This window comes from Paroedura picta, chromosome 5 (genome assembly GCF_049243985.1).
Source record: "Paroedura picta isolate Pp20150507F chromosome 5, Ppicta_v3.0, whole genome shotgun sequence".
NCBI classification, from domain to species: Eukaryota; Metazoa; Chordata; class Lepidosauria; order Squamata; family Gekkonidae; genus Paroedura; species Paroedura picta.
The window spans coordinates 41,549,093-41,570,660 of record NC_135373.1 but is presented as its reverse complement, the minus strand read 5'-3'; the positions used below and the strand labels follow the sequence as shown (position 1 = coordinate 41,570,660).

Genomic DNA, 21,568 nt, shown 5'->3' with positions numbered 1-21,568 from the left:
ACCACTGTTATACTTGTGCAGGCTCTTGTGCGACACCCAGTGATTTCCTCCCTATGTCTTACTGTGCCCAGAAACTGGTTGCACAATCTCTTATGCAAGTGGAAATCCAGGTGTGGGTACAATATGATTGATTTAGCGTGAGCAGTTACTGTGGTATTTTCTCTTGCGTTTCTGCATGTATGTTGCGAACTCTAGCACAAGTGGAAATTTCCCACTCAGCGCAACCCGTGTTGTTGAACAACCAGCATAGAACATGAAGTGTAATGCGAATAAACATGGTGCTTAGCCTAGTCCTAAGCTGTGTGTCTCCCCCCCCCCCGCAAAAAAAAAATTGAAATGCATAGTTTTCTGCACAGATCAACAGATGGTGGTTATAACCTGAGCTATTCTTTTTGCATCCTGTTTTCTCCCCAAGCTGTTTGGAGTGGGGTTTTGAGGTACACACAGATTTATGTCAGCTGGATACGGCTTTCTAAGCAATTAGGCTAATTAATAGGCAAACTCCTTTAAAAAAAAGAACACCAACCCCCACCCCCTGATAGTATCCCCTTGGGCCAGATCTCATTAATGACATTCCATACATGTGGCAGAATCACCTCAGTCGAGAGGGGAAATGAATGCAATGCAGGCTTTCGTTTTGAGAAAGAAAGAACTGACTTCTCCAAAGCATCTTTCACTGTGACACAAACTGAGGTTAATATTTGGTACTTCTCTCCCACCTCTTTCTTAAACAAAACAGATGAAACAATTGCTTCGGGAAATGTGCCTACAGGGGAGGGGCCGGAAGGGAGATGGTGCAAAAATGGATTCTCAGAGGTTCCCAAACCTTCCTATCCCCCTGCTAGAACATCACCGTATTGTGAAAGGGCTGAAGTTACAAAAAGATGTATGGAACACCACCATGTGATGTGGCAGAAAACTACAAAGAGAATTCAAAGAGAAATGAAAAGGAAATTTCCTTCTTTGAAAGAGAAAACAAGGATAAGAGGAATCAATGGATAGGCGTAAAAGAAGTTGATTTCGGAAAAAGAAATGCCACTTCCCTTAACAATGCTGCTGCTGCTGCTGCTGCTGCTGACATTAGCCGTTCAGTCGAGTCCGACTCTTGGCGATCCTACGGAACGAGGCTAGTTGGTACCAAACAGTGGCGGCAGAGCACAGGTACCGATTTTCAATTGACAAGTCTGGGGGCCAAGATGAAGGGAAGGAACGAGACTTGTAAAAAGTGTCCTGTCACATCTAATTTGGCCTCCCCGATCCCAGATAAGAAGAATGAAGCTTTATCTTGCTATCTGCATGATCTGTGCAGTATTTCTTAAAGGCGGGACAGAAGCCGCCTCCACATGGTTGACTTCACAGAAAATAACAATAATCCCTTCATTCTTGCAAAGCAGCGTTGGATGTAGGCTATCAATAGCGCTAAAACTAATATGACCCTGCCTCTCATAAAATGTCTGAAACGGACTCTTGTTAAAAGTAATTGCATTCGCTAATGGCTCTTATCATGTTAATGTTGTTTGCTCTGTTCTAGTTAAGGGTGTTAATTTTGCTCTGATATTCCTCAATTTCCAAGGGTGCCTATGAGTATTAGGTAAACATTTGTTTCCGGCGGAATGTGTGATGATTTTAGCTATTTAGCTATCGTTATTAATTTTGGTTGCTAATTATTGCCTGCTACTTAATAAAAGTTTTTGAAATAATAGAATAAAAGTCGAAGTGTAGCATTGAATCAGTTAACGCCTGCAGATTGGAGAGGTTTTCTTATTTAATTGGGCTGCTAATGCGATGGTTAATGTCGTATGGAGATTTCCACCGCCAATTTAGGACTCCCAAACTATCTGTGGTGCATGTTTGACTGCTGTTCTGTGTCCTTCTCTGAAGAGATTGTCTTGCTCAACAAAGAAAAAAATACACGCCATGAAACAGCTTGATTTCTGTATTCAGGGTTGGATTGGAATTCTGCCTGTGCTGCAAAATGTCAACCTTATGGTAACCTGTTTTAATTGCTGTGACCCCTGATGACTAGATTGTGGGTATTGTAGCTCTGTGAGAGGTCTAAAGCAGTCGTTGTGATCTCCATTAGCTTGTGGGGCAAGATGAGTCACTGTCTTGCTCTGTCTTTGACTGTCAGTGCCACTGCCTCACTAAAATCTATCTCTCGTGGGCCGCCCAAGGTCAACTCTGCAGGGGAGTATCACTGTAGCATACCCAGTAGCAAAGGCAGGTGGGTAAGAACTTACCCAGTGAGGAAGTCTTCCCCAGTACTGTGAGGAGGACATTACTTCATTCCCGCAAGGCTTCCACAAGGCACTTGTACAGATTATAATTCAGCAGTTTTATTTCTATGAGGCAGAAACTCCAGGTTTTACAAGAACAGATCTAGGTGTGCTAAACAAAATAAACAAAGGAACAGTGACTAACTAAGTACTTACAATCTATGATCTATTTGGTTTTTGTTAGTTGCACAGTGCCCCTTCTCTGGTGTATCTGCAACCATCTTTAGCATCATCCCTCTCTGGCATCCTTCATGGCACAAAAATAAAAACAGGAGAGACTGCTCCCTAACACACTCCCAAATCTGAATACCCCCCTCAGATCCCACCCCAGATGTGCTCAGGGCCCTCTTCCAATCTGAGCACCAAGTCCCAGGGCTTAAGCACACCAGGTCTGGATTCTCCACTAAAGAGTAGTTAGCACATCACAGGGATAGCATGCTTTCTTATCAGCTGGGAAAGGATGAATTCTATCAGGCAAAGAGTACTTCCCTCCTTTCTTCCTGCCCCCCCCCCAAAAAAAAAGGGTCCTTTCCCATCATAACAGTCAAAACATCTTTTGCTGAACAAGACAGTTCATCTTGAATTCACTGGAATTGTTCAGAAGATGACTCCACGACTAGCTTTAAACCAGTGTAAAGATTTGGGGTAGTCATGCCCTGAGGGAACATTATGGGACAACTCCCTCCCTCCACCTCTCCTGTTTGGCCTGCCCCTGCACATGATTTGTATGACTGTCCCGCCCTGTCATGGGAGCTGTGGTGGTCATTGTGAGATTTTTTTGTAAACAGTGAAGGACTGTGGGGCAAACATAGATGTGGAGATGGGGGTACTGCACTTAGAAACCTTTAACAGAAATCTTAAATATTATGTATACGGGCAATCCGACAAAACAACTAACCCATTAAGCAAATGTAAGGTATCTCCTAATGAAACAATCAGCCATATTGCAGGAAGAGATTAGAAACACAGTTAACTTGTAGAAGGAGGAATATGGAAGTACCAATGGCCCCATACTTCTAGGAATCCCAAGAGAACCCAGCATATATGATACAATTATTTTATACTGAGTGAGTTAAAGTGTTGGGCTAGACTGGGAGAAACCCGAGTTCAAATCCCCACTCTGCCGTGAAGCTTTCTGGGTGACCTTGAACTAATCTCTGTCTCTAAGTCTAGCCTATCTCAGAGGGTTGTTGTTGTTATCCAACTGAGCTTGTGTGCCTATGTCCAACAGGGAGATTTCAGAAGCAGACAAAACTTTATTACAATAAAGGGGATCTTGGTGACAAAGTTAGTAGGGCATTACCTTTTATACTGTGTGACAAATAACTTTTAGACATGTGCAGATGTCTTTCAATTACATACATTTTTCCTTCATATTTGTATAAGCAAATTTGTCAAGTGTAAATACACCTTGCCCTTATGTGACAAATGTATGGTTTTCTGAAGACTTAGCAAGAACAAGCTTTTTTAAAAATAGTTCCCCTTATCTCCCTGCATCAACAGTTCTACTTATTCAGCTATGTTCCCGGACATCTGTTCTCTGACATTGCTAGACATCTTGCCCTCTTACCTACTTTACTACATCCTACTTAGCACAGTAATCTTTTACACAATAGCTGAAATCAGCTATAGTTGAAGTTAGCCTATAAGCTCAAGCTGTGTACCCTCAAAATAGCATTAGCCTTGTCAGTCTTGCTACCTTGCCTATCATAGTCAGGACAAAATGGAGGAAGGACTGGATGAAAATGAATTGAACAAAATAATATATTCCTATTTAGACATTGGTGTATATTTTGATTATATTTTATGGTGCCGTCCATATGGGGTGGATTTTAAGTAGAAAAGACTGTAGAAATAGTAATGACCGTGCTAACTTATTTACTGAATTTCTTGGTGTCAGTCTGCTCTTAAGGCACAAGAAGAAGGCTGATCAAGCTTGTTGAAAGCATGGATGGTCGCTTATTGTTTGAAATAATGGTTCATCAGCCGTCTTGTTGCGCAGTCCCACGTCGGGACTGTGCATGTGCAGGCCTACCCCTCAGAACCTCCCTAAATAAAAATCTCCAAAGAGGGCGCCTGACCGACCAACTGCACATGTGCGGGCTTCCCCCTTGTCAGCCATGTGATCCTAGGGCAGCGTGCCCACCCTCCCCAGTTCTCTTTTCACCACTGCAATTAGCGGACATCCTTAGCTGCTTCTCCGTCATTTGTTCTAATATCTATGTATATCACCGTATTCTCTAGCCTTTATGATGACATCTAAGGTGATCTTTTAAAAGTATGGTCACTGCTCAATCAAGATGCCAGTTAACTGATGAGCATGATCGATGTTTGATTTGTTTGGGCAGGCCTTACTCAGTGACTACGTGCCTAGTGTGCTAGAGGTTCACCCCAAAGGTGTGCTCTGATAGAGTTGCTAGGCTTAAGGCAGCGCTCTGGAAAAAAGCCCTCTGGGCAGGTCACTCCCTTTGTAGCCCCCTAGGCCAAACATCGCCTGTGAACATCTACCAGGACAATGGCAACTGTCACTGGGAGGGTTGAGGGATGGCATGGGGGATGTTAGATTGCTTGATTGTTGCCACCAATATTGGATTGAACTGGGGTTTTTATCTGGTTTGATGTCTTTTATGTAAACCACCATGAGCCAGCCAAGCCAAGAGTGGCAGTCTATAAATACAATAATGAATAAATAAAATAAATAAGAGCCCAGTCAGAGCCAACCCTTTCCAGGCTGGCTCCGAGGCCACTGTCGGTTCCAAGATTGAGCTCTCCATCTGTGTGATGGGTGGTGGCTACTGATACTGCTAATAAGCCTCCTAAGAGACCCGTTTCTTTGGTGTCTGAGACATTGTCTACTCCAACTATCGCTGAGCAGCGCTTGGCTTCTGAGCCTCCTTCCAGAAAGGTTCGGAAATCTAAGCATAAGGAGAAGACTCGCTCTCCACGCTCTTCCTCGGCTGCCCTTAAGGTTGTTTGTCTGAGCCATTACCTCCTGCTAAAACCCCGCCCCCTCGAGAGCCTTTGACTCAAGAATATGCCTTGGATTTAGACGAGAAGGGTTCCATGGTTACTCCAGTCCAGTGCCATCCAGCCTCCCTGATTCCTTGGAGGCCTGTGAGTCGTGCTGTTATGGATCAGTCCCCAGTGTTTATCGGCCAATGACCCTTCCCTGGATTTTCCTGACAGTGCTTCTGCTCTGGGATCCAGCAGGGCCTCTCACGTTGGGGCTGATCTAGAGGCTGTTCCCCTTCATAACAGCCCTGAAACAGCATCTGAACCATCGCTCAATGATGCAGTGACGGATCTCACCTCTACCTCCCCCAGTGAGGTTTATAGGATGTATGGGGAGCAACTCCTCCAAATGGTCAAGGCACTCCAAACGCAAACATTTTGACTATTACAGCCAATGGACCCCAGGGTACCGATGTTCAAGGGTTGCTTGTGTTTTTTTTCTTTTAGGAACACTTGGTTCCAAGCTGGACAGTTGAGTCCCGACTCCTTAGAGGATGCATTCCAACTGTCTTGGACAGGAGCACTCCCCCCGCTCCCTTTGATTCAAAGGGCATTAACTAAAATGATTGTGGACTCTATGGATGCAATTCTGATTGTCCCATTTTGGCTTGATCAACCTTGGTTTACTAGGCTGATGGCATTGGCTGGCAATCGCTTTCTCTGGATTCTGCAGGATCCATCCATTCTATTGATTGGTTCTGTGAGGTGCCCAGACCTAGAGCATCTCTACCTGGTGGCATGGAGAATTTACCCAGGGAGGAAGTCTTCCCCAGTACTGTGAGGAGGGCATTACTTCATTCCCACAAGGCTTCCACAAGGCACAACTATCAATAAAAGTAGGACCAGTCTGAGGGGTGGTGTTCTGACAGCATCCTGTACCCTTTTACCTCCCCGTTACCCCAGGTTTTGCAGTACCTTTGGGAATTGGGTAGTTCAGGCCTCTCAATTGCATCTGTCAAGACTCACTTGACTCCCTTAGCGTCTTACCATGTTGAGGTTCAGGGGACTTGAGTGTTTGCCCACAAGCTCTCTAAATGTTTTCTCAGGGGTCTAACTAATCTGTTCCTGCCCCGGCATCCCCCAGTGCCTCAGTAGTCATTGGAGGTATTTCTCCATGCCTTAATGAGACCACCCTTGGAACCTATGATTTCTCTTCCTCTATCCTTCCTGTCCATGAAGGAAGCCTTCTTTGTGGGCATCAGTTCTGCGAGAAGGGTGGGCTAGTTAGCCTCCTTTCAGGTGGATTCCTCCTTTTTAAAGGTCTTCCCCTCTTGGGTGGTCCTAATTCTGATTGCAGGAGTCACCAGTCATTCTTTCCCAAGATAGTTTCTGAATTCCACCTATCTCATGTGGTGGCCCTCCCCTCTTTCTTCCTAGACCCTCAGTCACACGGAGAGAAGGCACTGCACACTCTGGATGTGAGGAGGGCAATACTTTATTACCTGGATAGGATTAGGGAGTTCAGGAGGTCCCAATCATTATTTGCATGTTACTGGGGTCTCGGGAAGGGCCGCAGAGCCTCATCACAATCCATTTCCAGATGGTTGGTTTCAGCGATTCGTGGTGCATACAGATTGTCCTCTCTGCCTTGCACTTTGCAACTGAGGGCTCATTCATTGAGAGCGCAGGCTTAATCGCCTACCTTCTTGAGAAGCATTCCCCTTCAGGATATCTGCAAGGCTGAAACCTGGTCAAAAGAAAGCACCTTCATTAAGCACTAAGCTGTGGATTTAAGAGCCAGAGCTGAAGCTTGCTTTGGAATACCTGTTTTTCACTCTGTTCTCCTAGGGACTCACCCCCCTCTTAAGGTATTAAGCTTGTTAAGATCCCCAATGTGGGACAGCACGACAACACCGATGATGAAAACAGAGTTGCTTACTTGTAACTGTTGTTCATTGACGTCTTGTGTGCAGGCACACATTCCCTCCCACCTGCCCCACTGAGTCCTTGTTGAGGAGGGTGGGCACACCACCCTAGGATCACATGAACAGGCAGCCTCTTTGGAGATTTTTAGCTAAGGAAGTTCCAAGGAGCAAGCCTGCGCATTCACATTCCCAATGTGTGCCTACACACAAAACGTCAATGAACAACAGTTACAAGTAAGCAACTCTGTTAATTGCATTTATACTATGGAGCACCACTTAAGGGACTGTGGTTACCCTTAGCTGCTGAGGATTCTTGATCCTCCTCATCCGAGTTTCCTGAGCCCCATGACCCTGGGGAATGACCACAAAAAAGCAATTTTTCAAAACAAACAAACAAAAAAGCAGGCCTTTGATTTTAATTATTGCTTATTTGTTTTTTGCAGGTTTACAGGAACCAACCTTCCCGCCCCAGTAATCAGCAGTAAAAACTGGCTTCGACTTCACTTCACATCAGATGGAAACCACCGTCAAAAAGGGTTCAGTGCTCAGTACCAAGGTATTTGCATATCTGTGTTTGTTAATGTTCTTACCTAGGCTTTTTAGAAATGCATGAGGCTAGTCCCTTCCTCCCCTGAAGGACCTCTTTTTGTCATGCCTTTAGAACTGCCTGAGACATAACACATTTGTGCATTCAAGCTGTTCTTTTCTCCACAATTTCATGCCTGCTGGATCTGGTTTTGCAGGTGTTTGAATGCAAGCAAAACATGCTTAAAAGGAGGGATGACACATTATGGGCAGCAACTTCTCTCACACTTTCAGTTTTCTTAGGGACTAAACTAGTGTTCGTTTCAAAGCCGCTTTCCCAAAGGTACACAAGCATACTTGTAAAGAAATGAAGAACGTGGCAGTGATAACAAAGGCAATTCTTGAAAGGGGTGCCATCCAACCAGATCTGTTAACCCACCTTCCTGCCAAACAGGATCAAGCATTCATTTGCAGAACATTTCCACTCTCCCCCAATCATAGTGATTTTGGCTTTACAAGGACTGTGGTTGAATTAGTTATTTTGTTTTCTGGGATGGCACCTGTTCAGATGGTGCAAAGGCCTTATACAGGTTCTACGACAGGCTAGAATGAAGCTTGAAATTAGCACACATACCCCCCTCCCCCAATGTATGATCACACACTTGTAGCTAAGTGAGTTGGAAGGCTGAGGTCTCTTGAAATGCTTCCGTCCTACTTGAAATTTGTGAGACAGTTTCCTTTGAGTGAGGGATTCAGTCTCTGAATATTTCATCCTTGCTCACTGGTAGCATGAAACACCTGGAAATGTGTTTCATGGTACAGCCAATTCAAGCAGCTATCCAAATGATTCCCTAATACAAATAGCTTTATTTTCACTATTTAAGATGAAGTTTTGATTTGTTTTGAAATGATGTGATACAAATTTGCCTCTGGCTTGCTTGTTGGCTTCCATGCCTCAGTGTACGTGTTATATGCCATAAAGTCGGTTCCAACTTACAGGAATGTTATGAATTAAAGACCTCTTGGGTTGCTAACTCCAGGCTGGGAATTTCCTGGAGATTCAGGGGTGGAGCTAAAAGAGTACAGGTTTTCAAAAGGGAGAGGGGCTATAATGGCAAAGAGTCAACCCTCCAAAGCAACCATTTCCCCGCCTCTCTGGGAACTGATCTCTATTTCCTGGAACTCAGTTATAATTAGGAGGGCTCTCCAGGCCCCACCTGTAGGCTGGCAACCATTATGATCCCAACATATCCTATCATTGCCAGCCTTGCTTTGTCATGGAAGCTGATGATGAGCTTTATTGAGTTAATCCATCTCATGCTTGATATTTCTTTTCCTATTGACTTCAACTTTTCCTAGCATTATCTTCCAGTGACTCTTGTCTTCTCACGATGTGACCAGAGTGGTGTAGAGATTAAGAGTAATGGCTTCTAATCTGGTGAGCCGGGTTTTATTCCCAGCTCCTTCAGATGCAGCCAGCTGGGTGACCTTGGGCTAGTCACAGCCCTGATGGTGCTGTTTTCTCAGAGAAGTTCTGTCAGAGTTCTCTCAGCCTCACTTACATCAAAGGGTGCCTGGGGAAGGGAAGGTGATTGTCAGCCACTTTAAGATTCCTTTGGGCAGTGGAAAGCAGAGAATAATTTAAAAAAAAACTTCTTCTTCTTCAAAGTATAATAGCCTCAGTTTAGTCCTTGTAACTTCTAAAGAGAATTCAGGTTTGATTTAATGTACAAGCCAGAGACACTTAAATGCAGGGCTGGTGAAATTTAAGATGCTTTGTTATCATGGGGCATTATCCCACCACCTGGAGTTGGCTCTGGTGCTTAGGGGTTTGAAATGCTGTCGTCCAGCCCTGCTGCAAGGAATTTATTCAGAGATAATAAGAGAAGATGGAAGAGGACTTCAAAGACAGACTTTTCCGGACAGAAGCAAGGTAGAGCTTGTGGTAGCCTCCTGCCCATGTCTCTCTGATTTCCTTGGAGTATTCCAGAGCTTGGTAGGTTAACCCTAGGCTATGATAGGAGGACAGAGAGATGTCAGGTGAGGTCATGGATTATAAATGTAGCACATGGAGAGTATGTTTATGACTCACCTTTAATCCCTATACCAGTTTAGTCATAATGACCCACGTTTGACCCATTAGTTGTAGCTTAGCTGTTGTTCGGCTTACAGAAGAAAAAGAACCGGAGTCACAATTGCCACTTTGCCATGAAAACACACCTGAATGAATCACGCCTTTTTGGGAAAAGAGAGACAAGCAAAGATTAATGTTGTAATTTCCCCCCTGATTAGGGAAATATCAGGGGCTCCTAACCCTGTCAGTTTGGCGAAACCCATTTTGGTAGACATGTTGAGTAGTTTAAAAGATAAGCTTCCAAGAAGGCATCCCCTTGTTTCTTGGAGGCTATTTATTTAGTCACTCTGAGAAAGAAATGGGGGCTTGTGTTGTACAATCAGTGCTTGATATCCACAAAATAGCAAAAAGAAAAAAAGTGAGAGTCAGGCTGAACTTTATGCAGCAGAGGTGTGAACAACAAAGATCTAGTTTCTAACTGAAAGGGAGAAAAAAACCCCTGCATCATAAACTACAATTGAAAAAAAGACGCTTGAGAGTCCTTTTCTGTACTTTATTTAAAATTTGCTCTCCCCAAATTTCCCTTTTACTTCGCTAGTAAAAAAAAAAAGGGCAAGGAAAGTATACCTTCCCCGCACATCCCAACTCCTGGGTCAGATCCAGTGTCTGCTTTGGCCCTCAAAAACTTGGGACAGCAGACCACAAAGGAGTTCTAGGGAATGCGTTACAAAACCCATGAGCTACGTAGGGTCCACACACACATCCACCCAGTCCAGACTGTACTTTTGTGGACATTTGGTGGTTTGTCTGTCTTTGGTTTTGAGCCTGCTATGAATTAAGAGATTATGGTTGAAGCCTTAGGGGTTACATCTGATTTCTACTGGCCTTCCGACCTGATTCCATCTAGTTAGCTTGATTGGAGAATTGATGTCACTGCCCCTGCCACACACACACACACACACACACACGAACCAGGCAAGAGGCAGAATAGGGGGCAAGCAATCCTATATCTTATACCAGGGTTTCCCAACCATGGTACCACAGTACCATGTGATACCACAAAGGCCCCTCAGTGGTACCACAGTGAATGAATTAATGAATTAATGAATGGGTGGGTGGGTTTGTTTATTTGTTTGTTTAGAATTCAAGTCCATTGCTATAGCATGGTTCAGTTCACGCTGTCAAGCTGTAGTCTGGCTTTTGTAATTGCACCTCTATCTCCTTAGTCTTCCTCCTCTCTCAAATTTCCAACTCCCTCCCTGAACTCTTGGTCCTTGGCAAACCAGTTGCATGGTTCAGTTCAATTCACAGGTTCCAGTTCTGGTTTGGGAACAAACTGGTGTTCTCTGCTGGATAAACTATTTGGATGCAATGGAACATGCGGGGGGAAGATGTGTGCAAGCCAAAGCTGCTGTGCCATACATTTGTCTCAGGTGTGTGTGTGTGGGGGGGGGGGCATCAGGACTCAAAAACTGGAAGTGTGTGGCTGGAGCAGAATTATGCCAATGCAGGTGCCGGTTCATGAACCGGATTCCCTGGGTACGGCCTGTTTCCGTAGATTTAACAATTTACATCACATAGATTTCTTTGGGACACCTCCTCCTTGCTAACCTGTTCTCTTGACTTTCCTTTCCAGTCAAAAAGCAGATGGAGATGAAATCCCGGGGCGTGAAATTGATGCCCAGCAAAGACACCAACCAGAAGACATCTGTGTGTAAGTTTCACCGACAGCTGCACCCTCAACGAGACCTAGCACCTTGAGCATTCCATTACGAAGTTAGATCAGTCTGCGGAATGCTTTTCAGAGTTCCGACGCCTGTTTTCCCCTCCTCCTCCCCTGCATTTCTACCTCACTTCCTCCTTCCAGTGCTCTGTATGCAAACACATACTAACTTTGTAAAGGCTGCCGGGAGGTGGGGTGGGGTGGGGGAGGGAGAGAGGCAAAGGGAGGGTTGTGTGATAAATTCAGTGTTAGTGATTCTTTGTTGTTGCCAAAAACACAGGGCTTTGGGCGATGCAGTTGCCGTGCTTTTTTTTTTTTTTTTCTCACCGTTTGCGGAGTCATCGAGATGCAAACACATTTCCGATAGCTAAATGTATCTGTCTAGCACCGACATAAGAGGACACGGACCAGCCACGGAAGAGCTGGCAACAAAGAAGCCGCAGTAACTCCAGTAATAATCTGAAATAAGATCTCTACTTTCTCCTTTCCCCGATTATTGAATTTTACTGTGCCTATCTGCTGGAAATCTTCCTAAGGAAAGAACTATTGGCTAAAATGAAAAGGCAGCGGGGGAGACAGTTATAGCTTTTCATCATATTTGTACTTGTTCCTTTATGTTTTGTTTTTGTTTTGTTTTTCCCCCCCCCTTGCTAACCTTTGTTAGAGACAAATCTAGGCTAGGTCGAATTCATACCTGGGGTGTTCCTTCGCTGCAGTTGGTAAGCTGTTCCGCCGTAGAGTTACGCAAGGAGTGTTGGAGCAGGAATCGAGCGAGACTTTTGCATTAAAGGTGTAAACGCAGCAGCAAGAGGTGGTGCGGCCAGGAAAAAAGGGCTCAGAGGACAAAGCATTCAACAAGGAGTCAGGTCTACACTCTTGCCTTCGGTTCCATTCTTGAGCATCTGCCTGCTTTTCTGTCCTGTAGACCAGGGGTAGTCAACCTGTGGTCCTCCAGATGTCCATGGACTACAATTCCCATGAGCCCCTGCCAGCAAACGCTGGCAGGGGCTCATGGGAATTGTAGTCCATGGACATCTGGAGGACCACAGGTTGACTACCCCTGCTGTAGACTAGAGGCCAAAACCAGAATGAGTGGTGTTTGAAAGGGCGGCAGAGGCCTTCAAACTTCTCGACTGACTCTGTGGGTACATTTGGGATTTTGAGAACAGTTAGTGTCTACCGAGGGGAGAGATGGGGACGACAAGGACCTGACACAGGTTGTTAGGACATTCTAAGCCTCTTATGACACAGGTGGCTGTTTTGAAATGGGTCCACCCTGCAGAAAGGATATGCCTCCTGGGTTCTTCTGAAGTACCTCATATTCCTTTAAATAGAGGAGAGCAAGGATTTGCTCCTTTGTCCAGCGAAAAAGGAAGTGGTCAACAAGAAATACATTCACGGGCACTATGGTGCCAAGTTGGTGATCACTTTTGTTGAACATGCTGTAGTGACATCGTATCACGACACACTTCCTGCACAGGTGATTTGCATGCCACAGACCTGGAAACGTTGGATGCCTTTGTGGGGAAGGGAAGGCAGGTGACTTATGCCATTTGTATGGTTCAGTAAGCCTTGAACAACATAGGCCAATCAGGACTTATTGTTCCAGGCATTCCTGGCTGAAAAAGAGATGCGGTAGCAAAAGAAGAGCGTGGCTTCTCACCTGGGGAATGCAGCTTTGTCTTTTTTGTTTAATTCTGGCATTAGACAGGGTGGAAGATCAAGCGCAGAATGTGAATGTTCAGCTCTGAGAATTGCCCCAAACATATTTAAAGAGTGCAAGACAGATTCTCAAAGTGAAGGATGCTTTCCAAGGGGGCCAAGTTAATTTTCTAGGCCTGAAGCAAACTGCCATGGTTGGAGATCCTGCCGGTGCATTGCCCCATCTCTTCCAAAGTGATTAGTCATGTGCTGCTCACCCCATGCAGATGGAAAGTGGAGTTCTCTCAAGAGGTTGAACATGAGTGGGAAGGAAGGTGACTGGGCTGAGCTAAGCTGCTACTGGGATAGTACTTTCTGTCTGTGTTGGAAAGCCTATTTCTTCAGTGTGAGATCATCTCAAATAACGCCAGGATTTCCATTTCAGAAAGGGACAAATTTTCGCATGAGGGATATATTGTATTGTCTCCCCCCATATCAGTAGCAATCCAAAGCGGTGTAATTATTAACAGGTTTGTAAGACTGCAAATTTGTGCAGACCTTTCCTACACGTGTGGTTGTCAAGTCTGATTCGGGTGTGTATGTGCATCTCCAATGGCTTCATGGGTCTTGTCCTGGTCAAACCAGAAGTCTCAAGGTGTCAAGGCGGTCTTTCTAAATATTTGTAGGTGACAGGAATGAGATATGAAGTACTGCATGCTCCTCTCATGCATTTGTGTGTGTGTGTGTGTGTGGGGGGGGTTGTTATTTATAGACTAGAAATCTAATTCCCTGTGTATCTAAACAGTTATCTAGGGGGACAGCTAGTCTCCAGCATCCTTCTTGGTGCTGCATACAAACAGTGGGGAAATGCCATGTTTTCTGTATCTATTGTACATCCCTGGATTCCTCCCCTCCCAGAGGGCTTTTGAGATAATCTTCCTTCTTTGTTTCTTGTGTCTAATTTGATGTACAGCAATGCTGTACAAAACTGTTTTCACTGGGCTCACCACTGTTGTGATTTTTGCCATGTTTTAACTTGCTGCATGAGATTCTTACTCCAATACAGCACATACCTGAGGCTGTATTAGTGGGAAAAGGGGCAGTGGAGGGTCCCATCTTAGTCACTGATAACAAATATCAGAAAAGTTGGGTACTAGGGAGAATAATTCTGCCAGGGCTTGTGTACGAGTCTGTTCAGCATGACCACGCCTTGCAGCTAAGCATGATTTATTCTGTAACACTTTTCCTGCTGCAGGCAGGATCCAAGAGGAAAGGGTGTCAGACATTACATCTCTGACTTCACAGGGTTCTGTTGTCTTTGCAGCCGCGTGATATGGTGTTTAATGCTGGCGGACTCTAATCTGGAGATCCAGGTTTGACTCCCAGCTCCTCCATGTGCAACCAGCTGGGTGACTCTGGTCTAGTTGCAGTTCTCTTAGGGCTCCTCTCACAGCACAGTTCTCTTATAGCTCTCTCATGCCCACCTACCTCACAGGGTGTCTGTTGTGGGAGAGGAAGGAAAAGTTGTTTGTAAGTTGCTTTGGGTCTCCTTCGGGTAGTGGAAAGCCAGGTATAAATAAGCAGTTCTTCTTCTGCAGCTGGTTCCCCCTCCTTCAAGACCTTTGCAGGCTGGCCCTTCTGGGTCTCGTCCGGCCAAGGAAAGGAAGTAATGGAATCCAGAAATTTGTCATTGAAAAATGGGAGAAACCCAGCCTTAGCACTGATTCTCAACTTGCATGCTAGCCAACTCTATTTCAGATTTGATCTGTACCATAGATTATGTGTTGCTGGTGTTTTCGCTCTTTGTTTCATGGGTAATATGGGGTGTCCTGTGCTACCCTGCCCTAAATGGAAATTGGCTGGAACTTTTCTTCCTCAGCTGGATATGCAGAGCAAGGTCAGACAGGGCATATTACTTTCGATCGGCAGAAACTGAGAAGTGGCTGTGTTTGTCTTGCCCGCATCAAGACTAGATGGAATTTTGTGTGCATTTTGGAATGTGACAAAATTTCAGCATATAGATTAGACATTCCAATTCCCCTTCTCCAGTACTGCTTTTTTTCAAATTCAGTTTTCTGAAATACGACAGTTGTGTGTTGATGGATTTTACAATAATTGCAACAAAAATTGGCCAAATCCAAAGCTTTGATGCATTTTCCTAAATCCATTGTTTTAATACGCTTTTCCCCACCTTTTCCCTAAAACTCTGTAAAACCATCAACATCCATAAATGCTTTAAAATAGCGGGAGAACATGAAGGGGAGTGGGGAGGATCTAGGAGAATTTTGCTTAACCCCTTCCCTCCCCCACTCATTTATTTCAGCTTTAGCACTGATAATTTGTATTAAGCAGCATCCGGAGACCCACGCAACTGGCTTCATGTGCTCAAGGGAACTTTAGTCTTCCATTTCTCTGACAGTGCCTTCCCTTTCTGTATGGCAAATTATTTTTGAAGTGGGTAAGAGTGGGGTGGGTGGCAGATATATGAAAGCCCTACCAAACATCTCTAGGCCCAGCCGTGCTTTGAAATCTGGAAGGCCCTAGCAGAAGCCGTTCAAAAATGGAAGCTAAAAAGCACTTATGATTTGGGAGTAGTTGTGTCATGCTCGGCATTTACAGGACTTGGAGAGCTCCAAATGAAAGTTAGATGACCCGAGAGACTCCAAAGTGAAAATGCTTGTTTATTCCTCCAGCTAAGGAAGGATGACTGCCAGAACCCACGGAAGTTTCACAGGATTTCAAGGGACAGGGCATGCTCAGAAACAGATAAGGCAGAGCCATTGATTCAACTTAGGCAGCAAAAGTTCCATGGAGAGAGAAACAGCCTTGGGCAACAAGTAGACTAATGCTGATCCTTCACTTGAAAAGTCTGAGCTTTCCTTTCCATGGGATATGATAAGGTTTGGGATATGATAAGGTTATCTTCATCAGAGAGTTGCCCTTTAGAATGCTGGTCCAACACTTTAATTGTCCATGAGAACCTTTGAGCAAATGTTCATCATGAGTAAGGTTGCCATCAACATTTGGTTAGATGTAGCTTTCTCAATGAGGGTTTCATGAAACCATGGGATGTCTGGACAGCCCTGGAAGGGATTCCCAAAAGGATGGGAGTTATGGGCCTGGAGGGGAGGGGTCCTGGATGGGTGTGTACACAGCTATGCTTCCCAACAATATTCTGCACGATCAAACCACATCTGGGGATTCTTGAAGCCTAAAGAACATTTCAGGGGTTTCTCAACAATAAAAAAGTTTCTATGAATTCCTCCACTGGGAAAAAAAAAGCTGCCTTCAATAAAGAAAGACATTTATCCATCATAGGAAATATTTCTACCATCAGAAAAAGTAATTACACACTGGCAGCTAACTTTCCTCTGCTGAAGAAAGACATAGAAAAATGTCATTGAACCCAGTTTGATGGAAGGAAGTCACGGGATCCAACCCACTAAGTTCATCCAGGCTGGTTGTATAGACTATTCTGACTATTCTAATAGAACATAACACCATTGGTCTTTCATCTATGGTTTAAAAAAAAACATACAGGCAACTTTCAAATAGCGTATCAAATAATTATTCAGGCTTCTGGTATGAATTCCTCCTGAAAATTATCTGTCTTGTCCCTTTGAGTTTTTCAAGTGCTTCATGACTAAAGCCACTTGATTGCTAAAAAATGATGAGCAATAGTGGGTCAAAAGTAACTTTATGATTCAGCTTCTTGGGTGTGTTGACTGGAAAGCCTGCTCGACAATAAAGCAACTCATTGCTTTGGTATATGTCACTGAAAGCAGACTTCAGTTGAATACAGCCTTCCTTGTTGGTAGCTCAAGTTATCACAGCACACAGTGCAACTACAATTAGAGAGCCAGTTTGGTGCAGTGGTTAGGAGTGTGGACTTCTAATCTGGCATGCCGGGTTTGATTCTGCACTCCCCCACAGGCAGCCAGCGGGACGACCTTGGGCTCGCCACAGCACTGATAAAGCTGTTCTAGCCTAGCAGTAATATCAGGGCTCTCTCAGCCTCACCTCCCTCAAAGCTATCTGTTTTGGGGAGAGGAATGGGAAGGCGACTGTAAGCCGCTTTGACCCTCCTTCGGTCGAGATAAGCGGCATATAAGAACCAACTCTTCTTGTTCTTGTTCTTCTTGTTCTTCTTCTTGTTCTTCTTCTTGTTCTTGCGCTTCTTCTCCTGGTTTTAAACAGAACTGTGCTTTGGCAATTTTTTTTAAAGGGCGGGGGGAGAAAAAAATATGAGGAGGGCACTTCCAAACAATGACCTCGGTTTACAGAATGCCAGTCAAGTCCCCAAGCATGGACCATTTAGAAGGAGCTGTTATGAAGTGCTGGAGGAATTCCTGATCTTTTGAATTGGTTGTAGGGCGCCTTTGCACATTGTCACAGTTGTATGTGACCATGCTGTTAATTTTCAGTGGGTGGGATGCAACTACCACCACGTCAGAGGTAGTGCATGAGGATGCGGAGGCTATGTTGGCTATGCATCAAACCCCGGTGCATTTCCTGCGGCACATATACGTGGAAATAGATTGTGGGTTTTCCCATCCATACAATTTGCTTGCAGGGAGAGCTGATACTGTTTTCCCAGAAAGCCGTGCTGCATGAGTTGTTCTACTAGGTTGGTCGCATGGGTAGCCTTTTGCGCATTTCTGGCTGGAGATGGATCTCAGCCTGCAAGGCAAAACTAGATTATGCGTGTGGATAGCTTGGGCTGGAAGAGGAGGAAAAATAGATTCTAATAGGTGTTTCATCGTCCATATGCTACATAATGTCTGAAAGATGGCACTGAGTTGTCGAGATCTTTTGTAAAGCACATTTCTCCATAAAGGTTGTGCATCTTACTTGTTTAAAAAGGAGGAATGATGTAATACCGCTCAAACATGTGCCCCGACCAAAGCCAAGTGTATGAGAGGTGCTTCACACATTGCATTCCTTGGGCTTACGCCTAAAATATTTTACGCTTCAGACTGGCATGACTTTGACCAACACAAGCATTTGCGGACACACCTAAAGTATCTTGTCAAGGAGTCATTAGGATTCCCTATAATTCCTCATGGAAAGTGCATGCTCAATGGGCAATCTGAGCATGACCTCGCATGTTGTGTGAAACAGCTCTGATGCACCCGTCGACAGGCGAACCTCGCATTTCATCACAGCACCATCAGAATCTCAAGAGCTCTCCAAGTTCCTGTTCTAATGTGGCTGTAGATACTAAAACGAAGTTGACTCTGTGCAGGTAACCTCTGTTCATGTAGGAAGATGAGACCCAATGGGGATGAAGCGCACTCACTGTATTCCATGCTCTTTTGCTTTTGCATTCATTGCTAAGACTTTTTTACATTTCCCTCCCCATCCCTTACCCCACCTGATTCAACATGACAAAATCGATGTGACATTTTCAACAATATCCATGGTAAAAAAAAAAAAAAGTGGTGTGTGTTGGAGGGAGAATCTTCTTGTCTGCTATCGTGTTTTCATGATATTGAAACGGTTGGGATGGTTCTGTTTTGGGAGGTTGGGTTTTATTAGTTTTTTTTAATTTCTTCCGCCATACTGAAGACCAACCAATTTCTTCCAGATCTCATTCCATTCCAGTTGGAGCCATGCCGTTTTTAACACGTGTTTCATAATTCTGGGTGGCCAAGCTGAGGGAGGGCTGTTGGGTTCAGTCTCGGGAGTGGTGACTTTGCGATACAGTCTAAATTTGCACCTCTGAAACTGCCAAGCCGCCCTCTCTCCGATTGTCTCCATCTCCCTATGCACGTTCAGTATCTCATTATACAGCTTAAAAAAAAATTTAGTCGTGTCTTTCATTAACATCCGCCAGGTGATGGTTGAGTTTTATAAACGCTTAGAATCGCTCTACAGGCGTCCTTTGAAAATAGCCAGCTTTCAAAACGTGCCCTTTAATTTGGGCAATTTTTTTGTGAAACACAAGGCACTTAACCGTCTGCTTCCATTGTGGCTCAAAGTGAGGGTGAGGGGGTGAGGATTGTGTTGTTGGCAAGGATTGTGGGGCTTGCTAAATTGGGCTGAAACGCTTTCCTTTGACCGGACTCCTTAAGAAGGCATTAAAAATATATATACACACACAAGCCAGGTGCATTTCTAGCTTGTAATTTACCCATTTTCTCTCTACATTTTCCAACACCAAGACAGTTGATATATATTTTTAAGTGATTATGTGTTGTATTCTATCTCTGTATGTGCTATTTTGTTTTTGCCTTGTAGTAACACAGGTTGGTGTGTCCCAGGGGCATAACATGTGTCCGGACCCTGGGGTTCCAGACAGAGGCAAAAGAATAGGCAACGATTTCCGGTAAGAAGTCATTTTTATTCACCCACCCACCCACCATTCCCAGTGTGTGTGATTTTCCTTTCCTACACTTCCTTTTTTCCCCTCCCTCTGTTTCTGTTCAGTCTTCAGGGGTCAAATTAAATGTATCTGTTTGCTTTAAAGAAAAATCCACTCTTCTTCCTAGGAGTCCAGGTGCCATATGCCCCACTTTCATTTTATCCTCACCATAACCCTATGAGTTTATATATGCTCAGGGAGCGTTAACTAGACCAGGGCCACGATGTAAATTGCATGGCACTGTCAATATATGAACTCAGGTCTCCTCCCCTTTTCTAGTGCTGTTTGCTGACCTCTGCATCTCACAGGTTCTCAATAAATTTGGTTTACATTCCATCTTTCTGTGACTCACATTTTTTGAAGGAGAGCTCCCATATCCCTGGTACCCATTTGACATCATGTTTCTTTTCTTTTTTTTAACCCCCCCCCCCAACGCTCCTGATGACTCTCATTCCAAACTAAGGGCCACTCTAGGTTAGTCCTACTTAACTCTGACTGATCCCCAAGCCCTCCAGGAAGGGCAGGTCTAACTTTTGTCCAGTGTGTTCCTTTTGACTGGAAATGCTAGGGGTTGATCCGGGGATCTGCTGTATCCAAAGCAAATGCTCTGCCACAGAGCTACATTCCCTTCCTGAAGTCGGTGTGAATTTCAGCCTCGTGAGATAATGAAGCTGCCAAAATAGGGGCAGCTTCATTTCTGGCGGAGATGCCACATTGCTGTTAAGTCTGCAGATTGCTGCCACGTGGTTGTCTCACTTGCTTTGGAGAGTATGCTCTGTTGATCTAAAGTGAAGTGACTCCAAGTTCAGTGTACTTAAGATCACGACGTACACTTCGTCTTCAGTAGCATGAACTGGTAGGTTGGCTGAAGGCTGGATGTGTGACCATCTCACGTGATTCATCTTGCACCTTGGAATTTTTTGTGGAATGTTTGCAGTGTTGGAATTTGCACCAGCTTGTCACTTTGCTTTCCTTCCATGACAGCATCAGCATCTGAAGGTGAAGATGTGGCCCTACTGCTTCCAGTGTCCATATATGGGGCATTTCACCCAATGCTGACCCACCATTCACCCATACTGCAGTCTTAAGTGCATAGGGATACCTTCAGAGAACACCGTGTACACATCTATCCTCCCTTTTCTTAAGCCAGGGATCCCAACCAGCGGTCCGTGGACACCTAAGGGGTCCCTGAGACCTCCGGAGGGGGTCCATGGCCTTTCCCCTCCTGCCTTAATGGACTTGGCCCCAAGGTGCCTCCACCCAAAGGGCTTGGTGGTTATGTTGTGGGAGTAAAAACCAAAAGGGTACAGAGTCAGTTGTGTCATGGTATAGGAGGCCTGAGCTGTCTTCTCAGCTCCTGACATGCTTTCAAGCCAACATGAGGTGGAACTGCTGTGGCAGTAGTAAAGGTGAGGGGGAGCAAAAGGCGGGTGAAGGGTGTGGGTGGTGATGTCACTTTCAGGGGGCATGGCCAGCTGACATCACTTCCAGGGGTGCTTGAAAAGTTATATCAGGGGCTCCCCCACAGTAAAAAAGTTGAAAAAGGCTGCCTTAAGCCAACACCTTTGTCAAACGTCTCCTCCCTGGGATCTCCTTCTACATTGATTTGTATTCCTGCAAAAAGTCCCCTTTTTGGGTCAGTGAGGATTCTGGAATATGTTCTGGGCCTTTCCTCCAGCTACATCAGGCATCATCCACCACCATTTGGCTTGCTGTTGCCCCACATGAACTGGAAACTAGGCTCCCTCAAAATGCAATAATACCCTCAAATATGCCCAGCTCTCTCCTACAACTTTTTGGTCCTGATGTTCTGCTCCTCAAGCAGGGGACACTCTCTAGAACTTCTGCTAAGGTGAATAATCTCCACATTCAAATGAGGAATTTCCCTTGGGTCTCCCCTCTGCTTTCCTTTATCAGCTGGGTAATTACTATAGAACTTATTCCCCTGGTCCATTCAGGTGCAGACTCACCAGGTTGCTTCACATATATTCTCCTCCATTAATGTTCCATCCAGTGGAGCTTCATATGTGTGAACTGAACAAACAATACCTTTGGGTCACCTCAACAGATTGCTCCCCTGCCCCTGTG

General features: G+C 44.8%; 1 protein-coding gene across 2 annotated transcripts in view; it reads left to right on the top strand.

Moving 5' to 3' along the window:
- The window catches only part of CSMD2 (CUB and Sushi multiple domains 2), a 644,506-nt gene that overhangs the window by 338,025 nt on the left and 284,913 nt on the right, over window positions 1-21,568 (top strand). For both annotated transcript variants that reach the window (XM_077337490.1, XM_077337489.1), the window contains 3 exons: window positions 7,597-7,709; window positions 11,389-11,466; window positions 19,357-19,444. In XM_077337490.1, the coding sequence (XP_077193605.1) occupies window positions 7,597-7,709; window positions 11,389-11,466; window positions 19,357-19,444 (279 nt within the window). The remainder of the gene's footprint in view (window positions 1-7,596; window positions 7,710-11,388; window positions 11,467-19,356; window positions 19,445-21,568) is intronic.